The sequence below is a fragment of the Phyllostomus discolor genome, chromosome 5, assembly GCF_004126475.2.
Source record: "Phyllostomus discolor isolate MPI-MPIP mPhyDis1 chromosome 5, mPhyDis1.pri.v3, whole genome shotgun sequence".
NCBI lineage: Eukaryota > Metazoa > Chordata > Mammalia > Chiroptera > Phyllostomidae > Phyllostomus > Phyllostomus discolor.
The window spans coordinates 29,738,880-29,760,198 of NC_040907.2; the positions used below are offsets into that span (position 1 = coordinate 29,738,880).

The 21,319-nt window shown below is 50.6% G+C and overlaps 1 protein-coding gene across 3 annotated transcripts in view; it reads left to right on the forward strand.

Annotated features, from left to right (window-relative positions):
* Window positions 1-21,319, forward strand: part of KDM4A (lysine demethylase 4A) — a 39,557-nt gene that overhangs the window by 16,921 nt on the left and 1,317 nt on the right. For all 3 annotated transcript variants that reach the window (XM_028511581.2, XM_028511582.2, XM_036025908.1), the window contains exons 12-21: window positions 6,886-7,006; window positions 10,699-10,880; window positions 12,356-12,560; window positions 13,013-13,089; window positions 13,785-13,840; window positions 15,519-15,627; window positions 15,927-16,112; window positions 18,170-18,340; window positions 20,779-20,898; window positions 21,183-21,275. In XM_028511581.2, the coding sequence (XP_028367382.1) occupies window positions 6,886-7,006; window positions 10,699-10,880; window positions 12,356-12,560; window positions 13,013-13,089; window positions 13,785-13,840; window positions 15,519-15,627; window positions 15,927-16,112; window positions 18,170-18,340; window positions 20,779-20,898; window positions 21,183-21,275 (1,320 nt within the window). The remainder of the gene's footprint in view (window positions 1-6,885; window positions 7,007-10,698; window positions 10,881-12,355; window positions 12,561-13,012; window positions 13,090-13,784; window positions 13,841-15,518; window positions 15,628-15,926; window positions 16,113-18,169; window positions 18,341-20,778; window positions 20,899-21,182; window positions 21,276-21,319) is intronic.

Here is a 21,319-nt window from a genome sequence, read left to right on the forward strand (position 1 = left end):
CTTTCTTGGCTCTTTTTAAAAAAAAATTTTTTTTTAAGATTTTATTTAATTGCTCTTAGAGAGAGGGGAAGGGAGGTAGATAAACATTGATCAGTTGCATCTCACATGCCTCCAACCAGGGACCTGGCCACAACCCAGGCAAGTGCCTTGACACTGGGAATTGAACTGGCGACCTTTTGGTTTTGTAGGCCAGTGCTCAGTCCACTGAACCACACCAGCTAGGGCTCCTTTTTACTTCTGTAGGGACCTCTTAGCTGTCGTGTGATGGTGATAGGCTTCTCTACTCCACACCAACCATCACTTCCTCTGCCCCAGTTGATATGCTGGCATCTTTGAACTGCTGTATTTTGCCATGTATAATGCACACCCACGATTTTGGCCCAAACTTTCAGGAAAAACTTTCATTTTAATTTCCTAATTCAATTATTTTTTTAATTTTATGTTTAGAAACAAAACCAGTTACCATATTCCAGGGTATTATTTTGCATACGGATATCATCATTGCTTTCTAGAGTTACACTTTCAACACATAAACATAAATAAAAGAATTAAAAACATTTTTACAGATAGAAAATTAGTGGTACACATGTATAATGTGCATCCTTATTTTTCCCTAAAACATTTGGGCCAAAAAGTGAGCATTATACACAGCAAAATACGGTACTTCAAAATCTTTAAAAATACCTTGGCTGCCTGCCTCTTTGGTCATGCTGTCATGGCTTACAGCCTGCTCACTCTGAGCTAGGACTGTACCTTCAAGGAGCTTCCAGTCTGGATGACTAGGCAGACGTGAGCAAATAATCCAGTACTTGGTGGTCCAGGTTACAGCACAGGTGGGAGAGTTACTTACCCTGGGGCTGGGGTGAGGCGATCTGGGAGACTGCGGAGAAGGGAGCATCTTCACTAGGCCTGAGGGTGGCGGGAGCATGCCAGGTGGGAGAGGGCAGTGTTCTTTGTGGTGGTGGCAGCTCGTGCCAAGGTCAGAGCATGTTGGGAGGGTGTCTGCCATGGTTCCGTTTGTCTCAGGAATGTGGACTGGGAGGAGGCCCCCAGAGGTGTTGGTGGAGGGAGTGAGGACCCGGATCACGGGGCTCTGCTTTGTGAAGCTGTCTGACTGTGCAGTAGTAGTTGGGGAGCAGTGGGAGGTTGTCTGCTGTGTGGTGTTGGAGATTGAAGAGTCGTTTTTTAAATGCACAAAGATGCGTACAGAATAATACAGTGAACTCACAAATTCTCATTTCCTAGATCTGCCAGTTGTCAGTATCTCGCCACATTTGTTTCATCTGTCTTTTTTTTATTTGCTGAAGTATTTTAGAGCAAATTGAGATATGTCATTTTTCCCCTACTTTAGTGTGTATCTCCAAAAAATATGGGTATTTTCTTAATCACTTTTCCAATATTACTCCTAACAAAATTAAAAAAATTCTTTAGTACCATCTAATACCCACTTCATAATCAAATTTTCTCAATTGTTTAAAAGTTTATTCTGTGGTGGGTTTGTTTGAGTCAAGGTTTAATGTAGTCTCACACTTTATTATGTCCCTTACGTCTACCTTGATCCAGGGCAGCGTTCCCCTCTTTTTCCCCCACAATTGATTTATGCAAGAAACCATGCCAGTTGTTCTTTAGATTGTCCAGTGAAGGGTCTTTTCAGCTCTTCACTGGTGTTTTGGAGGATCATTATGGAAGCAGTGTAAAGGTTTTTTGAAGGGAGGAAGGAGGCAAGATTAGAAACAGCAGAGGCTCTTGAAGGTGGAATTATGGGTGATTTTTACTTCCTACATTTATAAGTTGAATATTTTTTTGTGATTAATATGCTATTTTTATAGCCAGATACTTTTGCTTCAGGAAAGGAGGAAAAAAGATTTGCAGTAGGGAAGCCAGTGTGGAACCTAATCCTTAGTCTGAAAGCTGGGTCAAGGGGCCTGAGCTGTGGGGGCGGGGCGGGGTTGGCTGGTGGTGGACTGAGTGAGAGAGGGCGACCCAGGGGTGGATTTGGGGCTCTGGCTTGAATTAGTGGGTGGGTGGGTGGGGGGTGCATCAGTGGAAGATGGAGGTTATACTAGAAAGGGCGAGGGTACATCCGTGTGGCTCAGGAGGTGAGTTCAGTCTGGGGCATGTTGAGTGTGACCTGCTTGTGAAGTACGACTGTGGAGATGTGTGCAGATCTGAAGCTCAGGAGGTTAGGTTGGGGAGTCACCAGGTGGTTATCAGTGGGCACGGGAGAGCTCATGTGTGACTCGGGAGAAACAGTTTTCACAGTGAGGGTGGAGGTAGGGGCCCAGGAAGGAGAAGAGCAGCCAGAGGTTCTGGACAGCCAGGGGAGGTAACTAGGAGTGTGCCCAGAGCCAGGGGAGGGGAGAGATTGAGGACAGTGGAAGCTGTGGCCCAGCTTGCCTCTTGTTAAGGGGAGGACCTAGAGCAGGGTCAGGGAGGGACTGGATCCTGGAGGTCTGAGCAGCAAGGAGGGAGTGGGGGCTCCAGCCTAGGTGGAGACAGGACGAGATGGCTGAGGTTGGGTTCAATTGTTTTTAATTGTGATGTGACATACACTCTGTCATTTTAACCGTTTTTCAACGTGTAGTTCAGTGGCTTTAGCTGCATTCACACTGTTGAGTGGCTGCGGATGGTGTCACAGGGGGGAGGCAGGGAGTTGTCTCCATGGGGGGGGGGTCCTCTCCTGGAACCCTCAGGCACCTACCTGTAGCCCAGCCCTTTGCTAAAGCCACCACTCTTAGAAACTTTTCATTGCTTCCCATCTGTTTCCCTTTTTTTCTCTTTTGAATCCCTATAATACTTGGCTTCTTTTTTGATTCTCTGTCTTGGTCTCAGCACAAGTATCATAGGTTGGTGAGGAAAATAAGCTTCTAGGAGCCAGGACCTGTGCCACACATTCAGCCTTGTTCCTTGAGACACCAGCTAGTCCCCAGGGTTTGGCCCATGAGCCTTCTGTAAACCTGGAAGGAATGGAAGTTTAGCTTTAGTGAGAAGCCAACATCAGGATAAATTGACAGGGTGGACCAGGGGACTGACATTCAAAGGGGGTGGGGGAAGCAGAAGCCGAATGAACCACTTTGCCTGTCCCTGAAGAGGTCTGATAGCATTGTATCTATATTTAAACAGCTGGATTTCTAAGAGCACCCTTGTGCGTGCCCCCCCACTCCACTTTAACCATCCCCCAAGGTGTAATTTGGGCCTCTTGGTATGCAGCTTCTGTGCCACTGTCTTATGTAAAGGGCCCTGGTAAAAGCGCCTTGGTTGACTGACTGCTGAAGCACCAAAGCCTTGGAGTTTTCATTTAAGTGCACACTGAGCCACAGCACTGTGTTGGCTGCAGAAGTTCTTGTTAATTTGAGTTGCTTCGAAAAAGTGAATTCCCAAAACAAGGGGAGGACACCTGTTCTTCTCCATATAGAACAAGCCCCATCAGGAACATTGCCTTCGACCCTGGGTGCTGTGAGAGGAGGCACAGAGAATTGGGGCGTCTGAGCTCCAGCTGCCACGCTCTCCCACTCCATCCTCACAAAGAGCCCTGGGGGGCAGCACTCCCTGCCCCCCGTTATCCTAGTGGGATGCTGCTTGCCTGAGCTTCCCCCACAGCTAGTTGGTTGGACTGGGGTTTCTGCTATATATGGAGGGAATTTAGAAACTGGAGCACATTGCAGGGAGAGGCAACACTGAGGAACCGTGTAGATGGCCTTTAGCAGGAGGAGCATTGAGCCAGAGGATGAGAAAAGGTGGGAAGATCTTGAAATATTTGAATACGCTTGAAGCTTTAGTCAGAGGCAGCGTGACTGTAGTGGGAAGGGCTTTGGATTCATGTGCCAAGTCTCCCTCTGGCTGGGTCATAAGTCCCTCGAGGTTAGGGGTGACCTCTCACCTCTCTCTGCATTGCGTGCTGGTTGTATAGGAAGCACCTTGAATGCACAGATGTGAGTAAATGCATCTTCCTGCTTCCCCAAAGCTGCTTCCCCGGGATTCTTGGTCTTGACCCCCCTGCTGTCTCCAGTACTTGGACCTCGAAAGTGATCTGTCACCACCTACTACATATTTATTCTGTTGCTGCTTCTTAACCACAAACCTAAAGTCTTAAAACAACACAAATTTATCATCTTCTAGTTGTTAGTTCAGAAGTCTGAAATGGGCCTCACTGCTCAAGTCAAGGCGTCCACAGGGTCCTTCCTGGGGGCGCTGGGTAGAGAGCCGCGTCCTGGCCTTTCCCAGCTTCTGCACGCAGCCCACTTTCCCCGGCCAGCGCCCTCCTCCATCCTCAGAGGCTGCACCTTCCGGCCAGTCCCCTGGCACTTTGACACTGACTCTTCCATTGTTGGCCAGGTGCGGGCTGCCAGGATAATCCAGGATTATCTCGCTTCTTTCAGTCTCTAATTAGCGATTTTGACAATCCTTTGTCATGTTAACATCACAGGGATTAGGCCTGGCCCTCTTGGGGGACTGTTCTGTTTACCACAGGTCCGAATTTCTCTCACCAGCTTCTTTCCCCTCTGCCTGTGAAACCATGCTCACGCAGCCCTGTCCAAAAATACGATCGGAGGAAATTTCCTTCTCAAGCCAGAATCTCACTCCTTCCCTACATCTTTTCAAAAATAGCCTCTACGATGAATTTGCTCCTTAGTTCCTTACTCTGTCTGCTGGAATTCACTCAGAAAAAGCCCTGGCAAGTCCCACTTCCTGCTCAGCAGTTCTGTGTTCTTAGTCCCTGTGGATTTTCCCTCGTGGAAGCCTTTCCCTCCCACTTTCTTGTACACCTCTTACCCATCTTCTTCCAGATCTCCTTTTTTCTTCTCCTTCTGCCTCCTGACCTGAAAGGCTTGATCTCACTCAATTTGCCTTCCATTGATAATCTTATCCACCCCCGTGACTCTAATTCTGAACCTGATGCGGAGTAGACCCAGACCTATAGTTCTTCCTCTGACCTCTTCTCCGAATGCCCTGTTCTGAATTTATTAAGCCTCTGGGGCAAATGAAGGACCCACAGACAGGCACGTATGTGAACCATGTTTAACTTGGCTTGTTACTGCTCTCCCTTCATCTACGAGAGTTCTCTTAATCTCTCCCTTGGTGACTCACGGTATAAACCACCACCTCTGGCTCCTTGATCCTCATTCCTTTACCTCTAGTCTCTGCCACTGCTAGGTGTAGGCCTGTTATCTAGGTGTTCTTGAAAGTGAGAAATGCAAGAACATTATTGGGATGCAAAATAAAATAATGGAACTTAAAAATTCTCTTACAGTCTATTTTTGTTTTAAAATGTGAATAAGTACCTCAGTATATGTAATCCATTAGTAAGTATGCATATATTTGGGTACATGTCCCTGAATTTTTTACTTTTATACAGCACTGTCAAATTTGGTGAGTATGGGTTTCCCAGTTTGTTTTAGCCAAAGAACCATTGGTTTAAATAAAAGCATAATCATTAAAAAATATAAATCAAAGCAGGGCTGTTCTGGTTGGAATGGAGGCAGAGTCCTGCCTGTTCACTCCGGTAGGGGCTCTCGGGGGGCTTTTTGATGTATGTGTATTTGGACACCACGGGCACCAGTCAGTTTGGTTCAGATCTGATTACAAGTCTGTGATCATCCGAGTCTTCGAGGACTCCAGTAATAAGAGGTTCCTGACGTCCTCGCTCTCCCAGCACATTCCTGCTCACTGAGTCACATCTCTCACCCCTGTGAGTGGGGATCACGCACGCACGCCCTAGTAGATCAGTTCTCTACACCTGCTGCCTTTCCCGGGCAGGCCTTTGTGCTCAGCCGTCTCTGCAAGTGTGTGTCAGGTGAACGGGCAAGTGGACGCTGAAACTTGTCTAAATTTATGTTTGGGAGAGCAGCAGGCTGTGCTCTGTTGGGATGTGGCCTGCTCAGAATTTGTTTTTTCCTTGACCTTCCAGGTGTGGTCCTTAACTTCTGGGGTTCTGTGCCATTGCCGGGGGGTTCCCTAGGCCTGGTGCACCACGCAGCAGCACCGCAGTGCTTTCTTCTCCCCTCAGCAGCACTTGAGGGCGTGGTGTTCCTCACGGTTGCAAGGTGGCCCTCTTGCAGGCCTCATTTCCTGGCTTAATGGGTGCTGCTTAACCCCGGGTGCTCCTAATGTCAGCATAACAAAGGTTTTTAAATGTGTGGAGTAGAGGGACACCCTCGAATGTGGTATTACTGACTCAGTCCTGCGCGTATTAAACCTCACTGCATTTGCTCTGACTTTATGTAAACGCAGGCTTAAACCACCCTTTCCTTTTGCAGCCAGGCCAGAGTTTGAGATGTGCCCTCTGTCCTGGCTGATGTTCTCCCCTGGAGGAGAGGAACGAGGGGTGGTAGCTGGAGCTGAGGTCTCAACAGAGCGTAAGGGGAAGTAGGCCTGTTGACCTTGGCTGGGTTAGCTGCTCCTCGCCCCTTTGAATGTCCCCCAGCCTTTCAGTCCTAGATGACCCAGCGGCCTGGCACGTGATAGCAGGTGCTGCTGGCCTTCTGGCCCAAGGAGAGGGGCCCCTGGGTTTCTCTAGGGCTCTCAGACATAGTCTCAAGACAGGGAATTTAGGGGTAGGCACTCGACTCACCCTTAAAGCTGGAGTAGGTTTCTTTTTGGTACATTTGTTTCAGGCTGTTTATGAGAAGGCCAGGACACACACTTACAAGGCACAGACTTTGCCCTAAAGTGTTTACATAACACTTTGCAGCGAGGCACTGTCCCTTTGTTTTTCTAAGACAGGTGGTGGTTTCTTTCAGTGTTTGGTTTTCATTTGTGTGTGTGTGTGTGTGTGTGCGTGTGCGTGTGCCTGCTCTTTTCTTTGGTTTTCATTGTAAGACTAACTTTTGCTGTGTCCCCCAGTGGAGGCAAGACCCATTTCATTTCTTCTTACGATTTGCCCAGGTTGCGGATGAATACATGTTTTCCCTGGAGGAGAATAAGAAGGCCAAGGGCCGGCGTCAGCCCTTAAGCAAGCTCCCCCGCCACCACCCGCTTGTGTTGCAGGATTGCGTCAGTGATGATGGTGAGTGTTGTCTTCTGGCTTCACCGGGGGAGCTAGGATTTGATCTGATAGGTCACCAGGAGGTGAAGCTGAGGGCTGAGGGTGGGCCTTTGGCTTAGCTCTTCCTCCAGATGCTCCATAATGAGGGCAGGGTGTCATTTGATCCCTAATTTATTATCAGATTTCATTGTATGTTGAAAGTCTTAGAATGTTCCTTACATAGGGTGATGGCGTGCAGGTTCTTCCCTTTGTTCTCCTGGGAGGCATAAGGCCGATCTTTCAGGGTAGCTGATTCTGTCACCGAGGCCAAGCCTGGCGCTGAGTGTGTGGCTACCAAGATGTGCCTGTGCCCTCAGGAGGGGCAGAGTCACGGACAGACAGATCTAAAGAAAGGAGATGATGATCCAGGCCGGGGGGAGGTAGTCATCTGGATTGGCGGTTGGATGTGGAACTGAGGGTGTGAGGGCAGGAGAGGCACGAGCTGAGTGCCTCGCTGCTTTCCAGCTGTGGTTGGATTTGGAAGCCTCTGTTCAGTGTCTGGAGGATGTGCACTTGCAATGGTGCAGAGGTGGTCTTTGGTACCTTTCTTGGCGTGAGTGCGGCCCCTCAGGGAGAGGGGCAGAGGGCAGTGAGCAGAGGCTGGGGTCAGGAGGATGGAGGAGGAAGAGGAGCCTGTGAAGGAGATGGGGAGCAGGCAGGGTTGTGGAGAGCCCAGAGGTGTGCTGCGGGAGCTCATCAGCGCCGCGGGGTCTCCTATGCTGCCGGGAACCCAGAGACGCAGTAACGTTAGTGCTGATGAGCCTCTCTCGGTGACTGATGCCAGGCCCTTTTCTACTCTGTCCTGTCCCTCCTGGAGCCGTTGGCTGGGTGGGAAGGTCCAGAGCCTCAGCAGCCTCTGCTGCACAGCCCCACACGTCCTTTCTGATCTGATGTCAGCGCCCATCCGCACTGTTCTCCTTGGTAGGAGGATCCTGATGAGTTGGGCGGGGAAGTGTCTTGAGATCCTGTAGTCAGAATGAGACCAGACCTTGAGCCCGAGTCTTAGGAAGCCCTCTGGTCTTCCTCCAGCCCAGGTTCTCTGTGTAGCAGCAGCCTAGCTTCATGCTTTCCCCCCCTCAAAAGTGTAGAAAAGCAGAAAATTTACAAAGAGGACAACAAATTACCCTGTAAAGGTAATCACTGAACATTTTAATGTGTTGATCTTAACTGACTTCCGGTCTGATGTTACATTATATACATGTTTGTCTATATACAGTAATGTAATTGAAGTACTAATACACAGCCCCCCAACTTTTTATTAAAAAAAAAAGGTTTTATGTATGCAAAAATTTTAAATGTGGAAAAGTTGAGAAAATAAAAACACTGTGTGCTCACCTCCTGTATTCCACAGCTGTTACCATTTTGCCAGAACTGTTTCTGTTTGGATTGTTTGCATGCATACTGCATACATATCTGCTGTATCATTTGAAAGTGAGTTGTAGTCATAAGTCACTTCATTGAACGTTGATGTTCTCCTAAGAAGGATTATCTCCTGTGTAAACACTACTGTTTCCACACCTGGTAAAATACGCAGAAATTCCATAGCATAGTCCAGTCTTTAGTCCAGTTCATTTTCCCAGCTTGTCCCCAAAATATGCTTTATAGTTTTTCTTTAAACCAGTACAAACCAAACTGGGGTCACCCATCTGGAAGTTCTTTGAAGTTTTGTTTTTTTTAGTCTCTTTTAGCCTAGTGTGCCCTTCCTCCCACTTAAAGTGGAGGTATAACATTGATATAAAATTGATTGAGGTATAGAACATATTCAGTGAAATGGCACATCTCAACTACACCGCTCAGTGAGGTTTTATGTATGTAAATGGTAAACTTTGGACTTCTGCAGCTCTCACATAATGGAGTGAACATTTCCTCTCGTCATTTACTATGTGCACCGAGGGAGTGGCTTTGGGCCACTCACGGCTTTGTAAACAGAACAGATGTCACTGCACTGTTTTTCCTCCTGATCGTGAGGCTGCTCTGTTTCTTCGGTCCCATCTTGGTCACTTTTATTTTGGCCGGGATGCAAGAAATGGTTGTGCCTTGGGCTGGCACCATGGTTCCTGGCTAGGCCTGATGCTGGGGCTCTTAGGGGTCAGTTTTCATTGTCCGCATCGGCCTCACTACACAGGGGTACCCTTCACTGAGGTCACACGGCAGCTGCCAGGTCCCTTTAAACTCAACATGACTTTAAAGGCAGAATGGATAGCTATTTATATTTAGAGCCGGAACTGCCAGAAGTGAACAAATAGATGGGCCCCTAGTGCTGGCATGTACCCGAGTGTTCCTTGGGCTGCTCCGCATGGGTCTCCAGGGACTCTTGGAAAGCACCTCTGTCTGGGGAGAACTGAGAAGGTCACTGGAGGGTTACAGCCGGGGGTTCCTGGTGCCCACCCATGTCCGGGTGGAGTGATCCCATGAGGTGCCTCAGGTGGGGCTGGCACAGAGCTGGGCTCCTGTCAGGTGCTCTGTTCTTGGGCCCTTTCTTTCTTGCCAAAGAGGGACATCCTGATTGTAATTTCTCATACTGCCCTCACTTGGGGGAGCATCTGGAGAAACCCTCTGGGCATCAGTTTATTTTGATGTTTGCCACTGCCTCTGCATGATTGCCCTCATTCACTGTAACGTTAGAGTCCTGGGTTTCCCTCACTTTCTCGGCCTTGTTTCTACTGGGAGCAGGTGGGCTCTGCCTGTTTTCTCTCCCTGATTTGGGGGAAGTAGAAAGTGTGCGTCTTTACCAATCCATCTTGTTTGGTGAGCAGTTTTTTGTTTCCATTCAGCAGTGTGTCCCTTTCTTATTGGAAGATGTGCCCAGAGGGGATTCCCTCTCCCAGGCAGTGCTGAGGCCTGAAGCAGCTGCTCTGCTGTGCAGAGTAAGGAGGAGATGCAGACCCGTTAGCGGGCCGGGGGCCAGTGGCGGGCCGGATAGTGAATAGTGCGGGTCTGTAGGCCACACGTCTCTGTCACGTGTTCCTTTTTCCCCTCAACCCTTTGAAAATGCAAAAGCGATCTGGCTCCCAGAGCGGGCTGGATTTGGCCCATGTGCTAGCCCCGGTCTAGACTCGGTGTTACGTGCCATGGCTGGGACAGGGCTGCATCTTGGACACCCTCCGCCTTCCTCCGAGGCAGAGCTGGGAGGGTTGGTGAGCCCTGTCCAGAAATGGCAGATATCCCTCTAACCTTTCCAGAGGGAGCTGGAAAGTTCTGACCAAAGACAGGGATGTGAAGACTTCTAACCCTTGCTATTTCCCTCTTGTTTTTTTATCCTTGTTCCCCTTCGTCCAACAAAAGAGAAAACTTAAAAGGTCAGGACTGAACATGCTGATGTAGCGGAGGCAGCACATAACGTGGCTTCTGGGCGCTGTTCCAAGCTGCTGCCCTTGGGCAGGGGGGTTGAGTACTGGCAGCTGTGAGGGGCAAGGAGCGCAGGCCGAACGTGTGCAGCAAGGAAGGTAGAGACCATGAATCATTCTGGCCAGAGAAAGGTCTGCTGGCAGGACTTCCCACAGCATCATCCAAGTATCGACAGGGTTCATTGGAAATCACTCCTGCAGTTTGCGTTTATCACCTGAAGGACCTCGGGTGTAGTCCAGACCTGGGACTCGGAGTCCTGGCCGAGCCTGTCTGCTCTCCCGGCAGAGGCATGGATGTGCTAACTCGTGCTCCGCTTCCTTCTCTAGAGGCATCTGAACAGCTGACCCCTGAGGAGGAGGCTGAGGAGACAGAAGCCTGGGCCAAGCCCCTGAGCCAGCTGTGGCAGAACCGACCCCCAAACTTTGAGGCAGAAAAGGAATTCAATGAGACCATGGCCCAGCAGGCACCTCACTGCTCTGTCTGCATGATCTTTCAGACTTACCATCAGGTGAGCCCGCTCCGTCCCCGCTGTTTGGCCAGGACCAGCAGTCAGAAGGAAGCAGAGTTGAATTGTGGGTACACAGCTTGTCACTGTTTGTCTTGGGACAGGCACGTTGTCCTGGTGTCCTCTGCCCCATGCACGTGTACAGGTGAGGCTTCTCAGGCAGATAACCCAGCAGTGCACGTTTTCCTTGGAGATGTGGCTTAGGCTCAAGGGACACCCCGTGCCTGTTGGCACGCACACTGTTTGCGAAGGAATGTGCTCTTTGTCATCATTCTAGTCAGTGCTTATTCCTCCTTGGTGGTTTGCAGTCCTGGCCAGGAAGCCTGGAGGATGGAGTGTTTCTTGACTACAGCCTGAATTTTAGACGACAGGCCACGTCCTCCAGTGTTCTCTTTCTTTCCCATCGCCACAGTGGTGTCAGCGGTAGTAGAAAGGAACTTGGGAGGGGCAGGAGCAGAGGGCTAGTGGGGGCCGGGGGGTGGAGCGTGCAAAGGCTGAGCTCAGCTGTGCCCTCTCCCTCCTGGGGCATTTGGTGGCTTCACCGTCACGGGTCTCTCTGGGCCCAGCTTTCAGAGGCCAGGAAGGGATCCACAGCAGCATGTCCCGGGTGACCAGCTCAGTCTCAGACGGGACTTGCCCAGGCTGGACAATCAGTCTTTCGATGGTGGTTAAAAGCGGCATGGCTGCCATGAAGCCTGGCAGGGTGCCAGGCTCGTATTTGCCAAAGGATGGAACCTCAGACCAACATGCTTTGGACTAAACTCACTACTTTTCATTGACAGAAAGCAAAGTATGTGCCCTGGCCTGTGAGGGGAAGGGTAAGGCCTGGCTGTTCTGTCAAGCAGACTTACCGAGTGGGTCTCCAAGTTTTATGAGTGGTGTGGGCCAAGGGTTGACCCGCTTCTAATGCCATCCTTGGAATGGGGGTGATGGTGCCATCCAGTGGCAGAGCCAGCAGATTTTTGTAGCCAGGATGTTTGCCAAGAGAAGTGCATGGACATGACGTTCTTCCTGAAGGGTCCCCGAGCTGGGAATCGCAGGTTGGTTGCAGCCCAGGTGACCTGTGAACGTGGACCACACGAGGAAATCAGTGCTGGCCCTTTGGGAGCACCTGCTCTGCATGGTCTCCCTGCGTGGAGGCCTCTGAGCGGAGCAGCACATAGGCAGCCCAACGCAGCAGCCTCGCTAACATCTCAGTGCATTTTATTACCGCTTGGTTTGGGAAGATTGAAATCCCAGTTGCCTCTTACTCCACTCCCTTTCCTCGGTTGTCTGTCCCCTAGGGGCCTTTGTTTGATGCTGCTGTGAGAAATTGAATTTGAGTCATTAGAGGTAACTTCAATTAGCAGCTCGGGGATAACGGCTGTGCCCCCGGGAGCCAGTCAGTCAGAGAGCCGGCTTCCTGCTGACGGAGCAGGCGGAGAGCCGGGAGCACGGGCGTGTGCACTGAGGTGTGCGCTCTCTCTCTCTCTCCTCAGGTTGAGTTTGGAGGCCTGAGTCAGAGCTGTGGAAGTGCTGCAGGTTTAGCCTCCCAGAAGCAGAGGACCAAGCCATTAATTCCAGAGATGTGCTTCACCTCGACGGGCTGCAGCACAGACATCAACCTGTGCACCCCGTACCTGGAAGAGGATGGCACCAGCCTTCTGGTCTCCTGCAAGAAGTGCAGCGTCCGTGTCCACGCCAGTGAGTGCCTGTCACCGTCCCTTCGAGTCGTGCCCTGGGGGCGTGGCCTTCTCATCTGAAGTCCTCGCCTCCACCGGCCTCCCCCGCAACCTCCCCGTGGCCTCCCCAGCCCGGCACTGCAGAGGCAGCTCATGTGTTCTTAGGGAGTTGGTTGTGATTGAGACTGAGTTTCATGAGCCTCCAGGGTCTATGATTTCACAGCCAGCTCCTTGCTGTCCTCTTGTTTCACATACCAGGGCGGCATCAGTCCTCACTACTCACTAGGTGTTTGAACCAGGGAATCTACGTTTCTGACTTTTTGAGGCTGAATACTGGGTGCCTGATGCTAGAATTCAGGGATTTCTGTAAGGTTAGGTTGTAACTTTGGGATGTATCTCATGGAAAAGAGTTGAAAATTTTCGCTCTGACTGTGGCCTCTGGGTTTCATTTGCTCGTCTTGGTGTCCTTGTTAGGTTGCTATGGGGTGCCCCCTGCAAAGGCTTCTGAAGACTGGATGTGTTCTCGTTGTTCAGCCAATGCCCTGGAGGAGGTGAGTGCGGCCACACTGCTACCCTCGTCTCTGCAGACTTGGAGTCCGCTCAGGGCTAGACTGTTTCCTGTGGACTTGATATCCCCAGCAGTCAGCAGAGGGCCTGGTGCACAGTGAGGTCAGAGAAAAGGGACTGTCAGAACCAATCACCATGACACCGAGAGTGGTTGCTGCCCACCCACAGCAGGGCATGAGTGGGGTCTGGAAGCTGTGTTTACTCTGTGGTGTCAGGGCCAAGTAGTGGCCTCCTGTGGGCAAGCCACAGCCCCCTCTAGGGAGCTCAGCCCCTGGGCTGGAGCACCAGAACGGGGCTCAGGTGGGCCATCTTGTAGCTCTCTCTCCATTCCCTCCACCACCTCCCCCCAAACCTGGCTGTACCCCACATAGGAAGCTGTCCGAGCCCTGCAGTGCCTCTGGTTTGAGCAGAATGTCATTTGTGTCTTTGCTTCCAGCTGTTGTTATTTACAGGAGCAGTGAAGAGGATTATGTTAAGTCAGGTGAACACTTGGTGCACTTAAGCCCCAAGTGGCCTCCTCGTCTTCCTCCAGGGGAGTCCTGGTTACAGGGGCTGCGTGGGCAAAGCCCATGTGACATTTGGCTCCTTTTTTGTGTGGAGGCCACAGTTGCCCAAAGGAAGTCAGATGGGTCGTTAATGACTTGGTGGTAACCACGTTCCTCCCCTCCCGTCTTGGCAGGACTGCTGTTTATGCTCATTACGAGGAGGAGCCCTGCAGAGAGCAAATGACGACAGGTGAGTTTTCTGAGCAGCGTCTCAGAATGTGCACTTCCGAAGCGGCGTGCAGAGGCACTCAGGGCAGCGGCTGATCGTCAGAATGACTGATGAGGTTTTGGGATGCACATTGCTCGGAGCTGGCATAGCATCTCTAAGACTAATTTAAAAATGGGATGCCAGGGGGAGCCAAGAAATCCCAGTCCTCTCCAAGTCCATCTTCCCCTGAGGCAGAGATGTAAGTAACGTCCTCCTTTTGCAGGAGCTAAGAAGGGCTCTCGAGGATCCCGTCGGGTAATGGTGCAGGGGTTTGAAGGGCTGGAAGTGAGGGGACCTATCTTGTTGCAGATGGGGCTGGTGCAGAGACGCCCACAGCTGTGGGTTAGTGAGCCTTTTCTGCAGGCAAGCTCACCCTGGCTTAGACCTGCTGTTTAGAGTGAGGGCAAGTGTCCTTGAGGAGGAGAGCAGGACATTGAGAAGAGCTCAGCCAAACCTACTTGCTATTGAATCAAACCTATGGAAGTTCCTGGGCATCTTAGCCCAGAGCTGGGCTTCTCAGCTGTTGGGCAGCTCATTTTCCCTGAGCTGAGTCTTTGCGCGTGGTCTTGGCTTACTTGATCTGAGGTAGAAACGTAAGGCGAGCCAGGTTTTTGCCCTGAAAGAGCTGGCTGTCCAGGGTGTGGTGCTCACAGGTCAGTGGGCAACCAGTGGTCAGCATCCTGCTTCCAGCTAAAGTCCTGTCCGGCCTCCTGCCTCACAGGCAGCCCCCGCCTGCTGTTCCAGGTAGATGGCCACTGGGCGTGCTGTTCCCGCTTCTTTAAAGGTGCTTGCTGACATCACTTGAGGTCATCGTGTTCCTCACAGTTGCAAGATAGCGCTGTTAAGGTTCTTCTGTATTTGGAGTGGAAATGGCTCTGCTTGAGCTCCTGCTTTTCATTAATAATTTTTGTTCTGCCTTGTAGGGCCATGCAAAACAGATCTGTTCCCACTCTCATGTAATAGGCCTGTGAGTACTGCAGACAGCTTCCATGTAGCCCCGACACTGCCCGTCGGAGGTTTCCGCTGGCTTGGCCTTAGGTGCTTTCCCCATGTCAGTTGTTTTCACCGTGGGGCACGGCAGCCTCCTGGAGTGTCCAGGTCTTACTCTAATCGTCTGAGGGGGTCCGCTGAACAGGCTGTCAGAGTGCATGGGTGCTGGGTTAGATCTTAGAGAGTGAGACTGCTGTGGATGAGGGGGGCAGAAAGGAGAGGCGGTTTCAGCCCAAGGGAAGAACAGTTTGGGCAGAGGCCTGCAGGGGAGAGCTGTGGATATTGGCAGATGGGGGCACAGTTGGAGATACTTTGAGGAAGCACTCAGGTCCTAAAGTAAAAGAGGGCTAGGTAGAGCTCTCATTTATTCTCACTCCCTGAAATCTGCCACACTCAATTAGCTCTTTTCATTTTGCAATAGACTGTGAATGAGTTAGTGCTTTAAGAAGTGCACACCCGCCACCCCAGGGCAGTGTGATGGGGACCTGTTTGCACACACTCAATGTGGAGACCCTGGGGTTCATACCTCCCTGGGTCCCAGGGATTTGCTCGTGGAGATCAGTGGTCATGTTGGGTAAGGGAGGAAGTGCCATCCGTGGTTCCTCTGAGAGAAGAAGGCCATAGGATGCTACAGCCACAGGGGACTGAGGCAGCCTTCACTTTTTGGCAGATGGGTCCACGTGTCATGTGCTGTGGCAATTCTGGAAGCGAGGTTTGTCAACATTGCAGAAAGAAGTCCAGTGGATGTGAGCAAAATTCCTCTGCCCCGCTTCAAGCTGGTAAGGAAGACGAGATGGGCTCGCAAACTCTGCATCGTTACCTGGTTTACAAGTGTCGTACCACTTATACTTGGCCCAGAGGCCAGCCTTCACCCCTTGGTTGTCATCAGGGTTTGTGACACTCACGTTAACGAGGACGCCTGTAATCAGACGGGAGATTCGGAGAGGGTGTGTGTGCTCTCCTGTTGGGGGCGGAGGTGGACTCCTGCCTGTTTGGGCCTGCATTTGGGCAGGGGAACGGTAGAGGAGACTGTGCCATGGGTTCCCGGAGTCACCAGCTTACCCCCCCTGTGTTGTAGAAGTGTGTCTTCTGTAAGAAGCGGAGGAAAAGAGCTGCTGGCTGCTGTGTGCAGTGTTCCCATGGCCGTTGCCCGACCGCCTTCCACGTGAGCTGTGCCCAGGCCGCAGGAGTGATGATGCAGCCAGATGACTGGCCTTTCGTCGTCTTCATTACCTGTTTTCGGCACAGGATTCCTAACTTGGAGGTGAGGGGGGTGTCATTCTGGAATCCTCTTAACAGTTTCCAGGATCATTTTCTCTGCAGGCTGTTTGTTTGTTGTGTCAGCAAGTATTTCCTCAAGCATTATGCTTCATGGAGAGTGCTGATGAGCATGGGAGTGAGAACCAGCCCCATCCGTCGCTGCTCCCTGCCTGGCAGCGACTTCCCAGTCCAGCGACACCAAGCTGCCAGTGGTTGGTTCTTTCTGGTATCTGTGTCCTTGTTTGCCTCTCCTCCAAGATACAGCTCCTTGAGGATTCATCTTTTCATTAATCTAAGTGTCCCTATTTAGCATGGTGTCAGGGACGTAGCAGAAGCTCTGTGAATGTCATGAACTGATGGGGAGAGCTCCCAGCAGCTAGCCATTAACCACCACATGGTGGAGATTTTGCACTTCCCTAAACATTGAAGCCCAGAGAAAGCTGCGCGTGATTTTAGCTAGAGGAGTTACGGAAGGGTTTGCACGGAAGGTAGCACTTGAAGTAGGTCCTGAAGGATAAGCAGGAATGGTGTGCGGGAGGGCATTCAAGGCTTCAGAAACAGAACAGGCTCAGAAAAATGAACACGTGCGACTGCTCTGGGACCGTGGCGGGCAGGGCACCTGCAGGGCAAGCAGCCCCAGGGGGTGGAGGCCCAGACTGCTGTACTGCACGAGATGAGGAGAACTGTTCCAGTGTTTTGATTTGTCACTCGGGTGGATTCAAGGATTGAAGGAATAAGAATTTAAGGCAGAGAGACCGGTTAACCCAGGGAGACGGGAGGCCTGAAATGGGAACATGTAGACAGAGCTTTGGGGTCACTTTTAACATTTTCCCTGTACCATTTGGGGTGGTGGAAAAGTCCTTGTTGGCTGACTGGAGTCACCTTTTTCATAGAGCTATGTTACCGAGTGTGGGAGCTGGTCGGGGGTGGGTTAGGGCCTTTGGAAGATGGGAAAATAGTCTGTGTAAGCATGAGACTCGGGAAGAGGAAACGCTTGAGGCAGCATTGAGTCCTGCCTCGGGTAGGGAGCGAGAAGTTTTGTCATGGAACACATAGTGAATGTGTTGCACTTCACATCCTTGAATGGGTGGCCATAGACTGCTGAAGCTGTGAGGAAATGGTTCTGTTGAGTGTTTCTCTCATTAACTCATTTTCCACATATTTGTTGGGCATCTGCTACATGTCAGGAAACAAGTGAGTTGTTAGTGTATCAGGTGGGGAGAAGAGCAAAGGATAAAGATAAGGCAGGAAAAAGGGGAGTGGAAGGGGAGGCCTTGAGCAGCAGTGTCAGTAAGTTGACATTGGGATGTGAGGGAGCCAGCATGCATATAACTGGGGGATAGCATTTCAGATAGAGGGAACAGCAGTGCAGAAACCCTGGGGCGGGAACACGCTGCTTGCAGAGCAGCAGGGAGGGCCGCGTGGCTGGAGTGCAGCGCCGGAGCAGCTTGAGGAGGAACAGTCGGACACAAGGCCACAGGTGCCCTGTGATCCTGTTTCTGTCAAAGCATGCTCAGAATAGAAGGGTGATGTGAGGGTCCCAGAGATGGCAGGGCCCTTGTAATAAAGAGGCATTTGTCACATGTAGCCGAGGACATCCAGGGAAACTCAGTCTTTGTGCCCTAGCCTTGAGGGCAGAGCTGGTGCTGAGATCTGTGGGGCATCGTGTGGGGGCCCCGGGCCGCAGGCCACCTGCTGGATGTCTGAAGTGTGTCTCAGTTGCGTGCAGTACTGGGTGCTATCTGGTCAGTTCCTGGCAAGAAACAGGGAAGTCACAAGAGTCTGTCCATGGAATTTGGGGTAAGACAGGGTGGTATGAGGACAGCTGTGGACTGGGAATTAGGAAGGAGCTACATTTATTCAAGAAAACACGGTGCTGGTTTCTTCCAGTATCCTGGCTGGGGTGTAGGTACCTGGAAAGACGTGTTTCAGCTCCCATCCCTCAGTCGTTTTCACTGTTCCATCCCTTTGCTGTCTTTCCCTGATAAGGAAGAACCAACTAATTTGGGGCCCCATCTGCCAGACCTGTCTGTGGGAGTGACCCAAGTCTGTTTCTTCCAGCGAGCCAAGGGAGCCCTGCAGAGCATCACTGCGGGCCAGAAGGTCATCAGCAAGCACAAGAACGGGCGCTTCTACCAGTGCGAGGTGGTCAGGCTCACCACTGAGACCTTCTATGAAGTCAATTTTGATGATGGCTCCTTCAGCGACAATCTCTATCCTGAGGACATAGTGGTAACTTTTGGAAGGAGCTTCTTGGGCAGTTTGGGGCTGGGGTGTGACCAGGTCTCGCTGGCAGACTAGACTGGCAGTGGGCCTCCTTTTTCTGGCCAGGCCTACAGTTTCACCAGTTGGTCCCAGAACAAAAAGCCTTTGTACTGGTCTCTCTGTGGAAATGAAATGGTGTGCTGCTAGGGCACCATGTGTCCTCTAGAAGCTGCAGGAATCAGCGTTTTCTGCATTTTTCTGAAACCTGCCTGTACTTGGGTCTTAAACTACCCTGAAGGCATTGTGATGTGGGTGAGAGAGCCCAGGCTTTGGGATGGCCCGTGTGCAGTACCATTTCCATTGCCCAGTAGCTGTGTGAGTTTGGGAGAATTACCCAGTTCTTTTCTGCCATGCCCTCTTAGTAGATATATGGTCTCGGCTTTTGGTTCTTTATAGCGTAAGCCTTCGGGGCTGAGCAAAAACTGCTTGGACAGACGCCCCTGTTTTGCTTGTCTCATCAACACTTGAGACACAAGGCCTGCCTGGACCGAGTCCTGGGTTTCCTGGCTCGGCACTGAGGACTTCGTTCAGGTTTCCCCTGTCCCTGCCCTGCCTTTCGTGGGTAACACTGAGCATCAAGGTAGTGGGATCGGGCCACTTTGAGCAAATCGGTATTTTCCTTGTTTATGCCACATTAGCAACCTAGCTGCAGAAAGCATATTAGGTAGTTACAAGGTAGTAAGGATGACAGTAAAAGTATTTGTGGCAATAAAGTAGCTGTGATTTAATAAGCTCTTCAGCATGCTAGGCGGTATGCTAAGTGCTTTATGTTAGGTATTTCTGTCACCTGTCGTACCAACTCTGAGAGGTAGGTGGTATTATCTCTAACCTACAGAACAGTGATCTCAGGACTCTCTTCTCAAAGTTACTGAGGATGCCCTGGCTGGTGTGGCTCAGTGGGTTTGGTGTCGTCTTGCAAACTGACAGGTTGCCAGTTTGGTTCTTCGTCAGGGCACATGCCTGGGTTGTGGCCAGGTTCCTGATGTGCAAGAGGCAACCAATCGATGTTTCTCTCACATCAAGGCTTCTTTCCCTCTCTTTCTCCTTCCCTTTCTAAAAAAGTAAGTAACATTTTTAAAGGTTGTATTTCTTTTCAGAGAAAGGGAGGGAGAAAGAGAGGAAGAGAAACATCAATGTGTAGTTGCCTCTCGTGTGCCAACTGGGGACCTGGCCTGCAACCCAGGCTTGTGCCGACTGGGAACTGAACCCACAGCGACCTTTTGGTTCGCAGGCTGGTGCTCAATCCACTGAGCCACACCAGCCAGGGCTAAAAACATTTTTTAAAAATAAAAGTTACTCAGGACCCTGAAGAGCTTGTGTTTTGTGGGTTATGTCTATCAGTATTTACTCTATTAGAAGTTAAAACTGAGATTGACTTGAGATAAACTATTTTTAATGAAGAACTATTTTATTTATTGTTAATCCTCACTTGAGGATATATTTTAGAGAGAGTGGAAGGGGGTGAGGAGAGAGAGGGAAACATCGATTGGTTGCCTCCCATATATGCCTTGAGCAGAGATCAAACCCACAACCTAGGTATGTGCCTTGACTGGGGATCGAACCTGCAACCTTTTGGTGTATGGGATGATGCTCCAACAACTTAAGCCCCCCAGCCAGGGCAAAAATAACCTCGTTTTAGAACAAAAATGAGTTGGAAGAATGCCCTTTGCAAATAACTTTAATGTTACATCTTCAGTCTGTTGCAATTTATTGTTTTGGTTAAAAAGATATGAAGAAAATTAAGTCTCACAGACATGTAATTGGAGGGGGGGGGGAGTATTTTAATAGCCTTTCAGATAATTATGGTGTTCTTTAATATTGCACCAAAACTCAACGAGTGTTGGTTTCCTTAAACTTCGGTGCAGTGTGGAGTCGGAAAGCAGGTCAGTGAGCTTCTCGTAGCCGGTTACATTAACGCCCACGGCTCCGCCTTCACCGAGCAGGTCTCCCCCACGCAGGGCTTCGTAGCGCCACACACATCGGTGTGATGGGCCGTGCAGACCTTTCAAAGGTGAAATTTTCTTACACATGATCAAAATCACCTTCGCTTGTATTATGACTCGTCTCAGAAAAACCTTTAAATTTGGGGAAGCTTCAAGCTCATGTTGCTTCTAATTTTTGTTTGATAGCTTAGATTTTTATCATTGGCAGCACTTGATACTGTCGGTTGTTTTCCTTGAAGTGACAGGCTCACTTCCTTCATTTTGAAGATGTCTGCCAGTACCCAGGGTCTAAAGCTTATGTTTCATGAAAAGAGCAGCTGCTTCAACTCACAACTCAGACGGTTACACAGTATCCTTCATGTAGCAGACGGGCTGCTGAGCATGCTTCCCTGAGGTAGATGGTGGTCACCCCTTTGCTCAGGTGGGCCCTCCTTTCATGCTTCTCCTTTATTGTTCCCTCAGAGTCAGGACTGTCTTCAGTTGGGCCCGCCTGCTGAAGGGGAAGTAGTTCAAGTGCGATGGACAGACGGCCAAGTCTATGGAGCCAAGTTTGTGGCCTCCCATCCCATCCAGATGTACCAGGTAGCCGCAGGTTTTTTTGCTGGGCGCTGGAGGGTACTTGATTAATTCAGTGTTGCCTCTTGGGCCAGAGGTATGTCTTTGCTCTTGGGAGAGCTAAGGGCTTGGTAACAACCCTTTCAGAGCTAGGGGCTGCCCTATGTCCAGGCTGGTAGCTGTGGTTTCAAACATGGCGGTCCTTCAGTGTTCTGAATTCTTCCTGTGACTACAGGACATCGCCACTGTGCCTGGGGGTCCAGGGACAGAGTCAGGGATATCTTAGCCAAAGGCCTTCGTTTCCTTGGTAGGTGGAGTTTGAGGACGGCTCACAGCTGGTGGTTAAGAGAGATGACGTGTACACGCTGGACGAAGAGCTTCCCAAGAGAGTGAAGTCTCGACTGGTGAGTGTGTTTCGTGGGCACCCTTGTTCCTGCCTGGGAGGGTG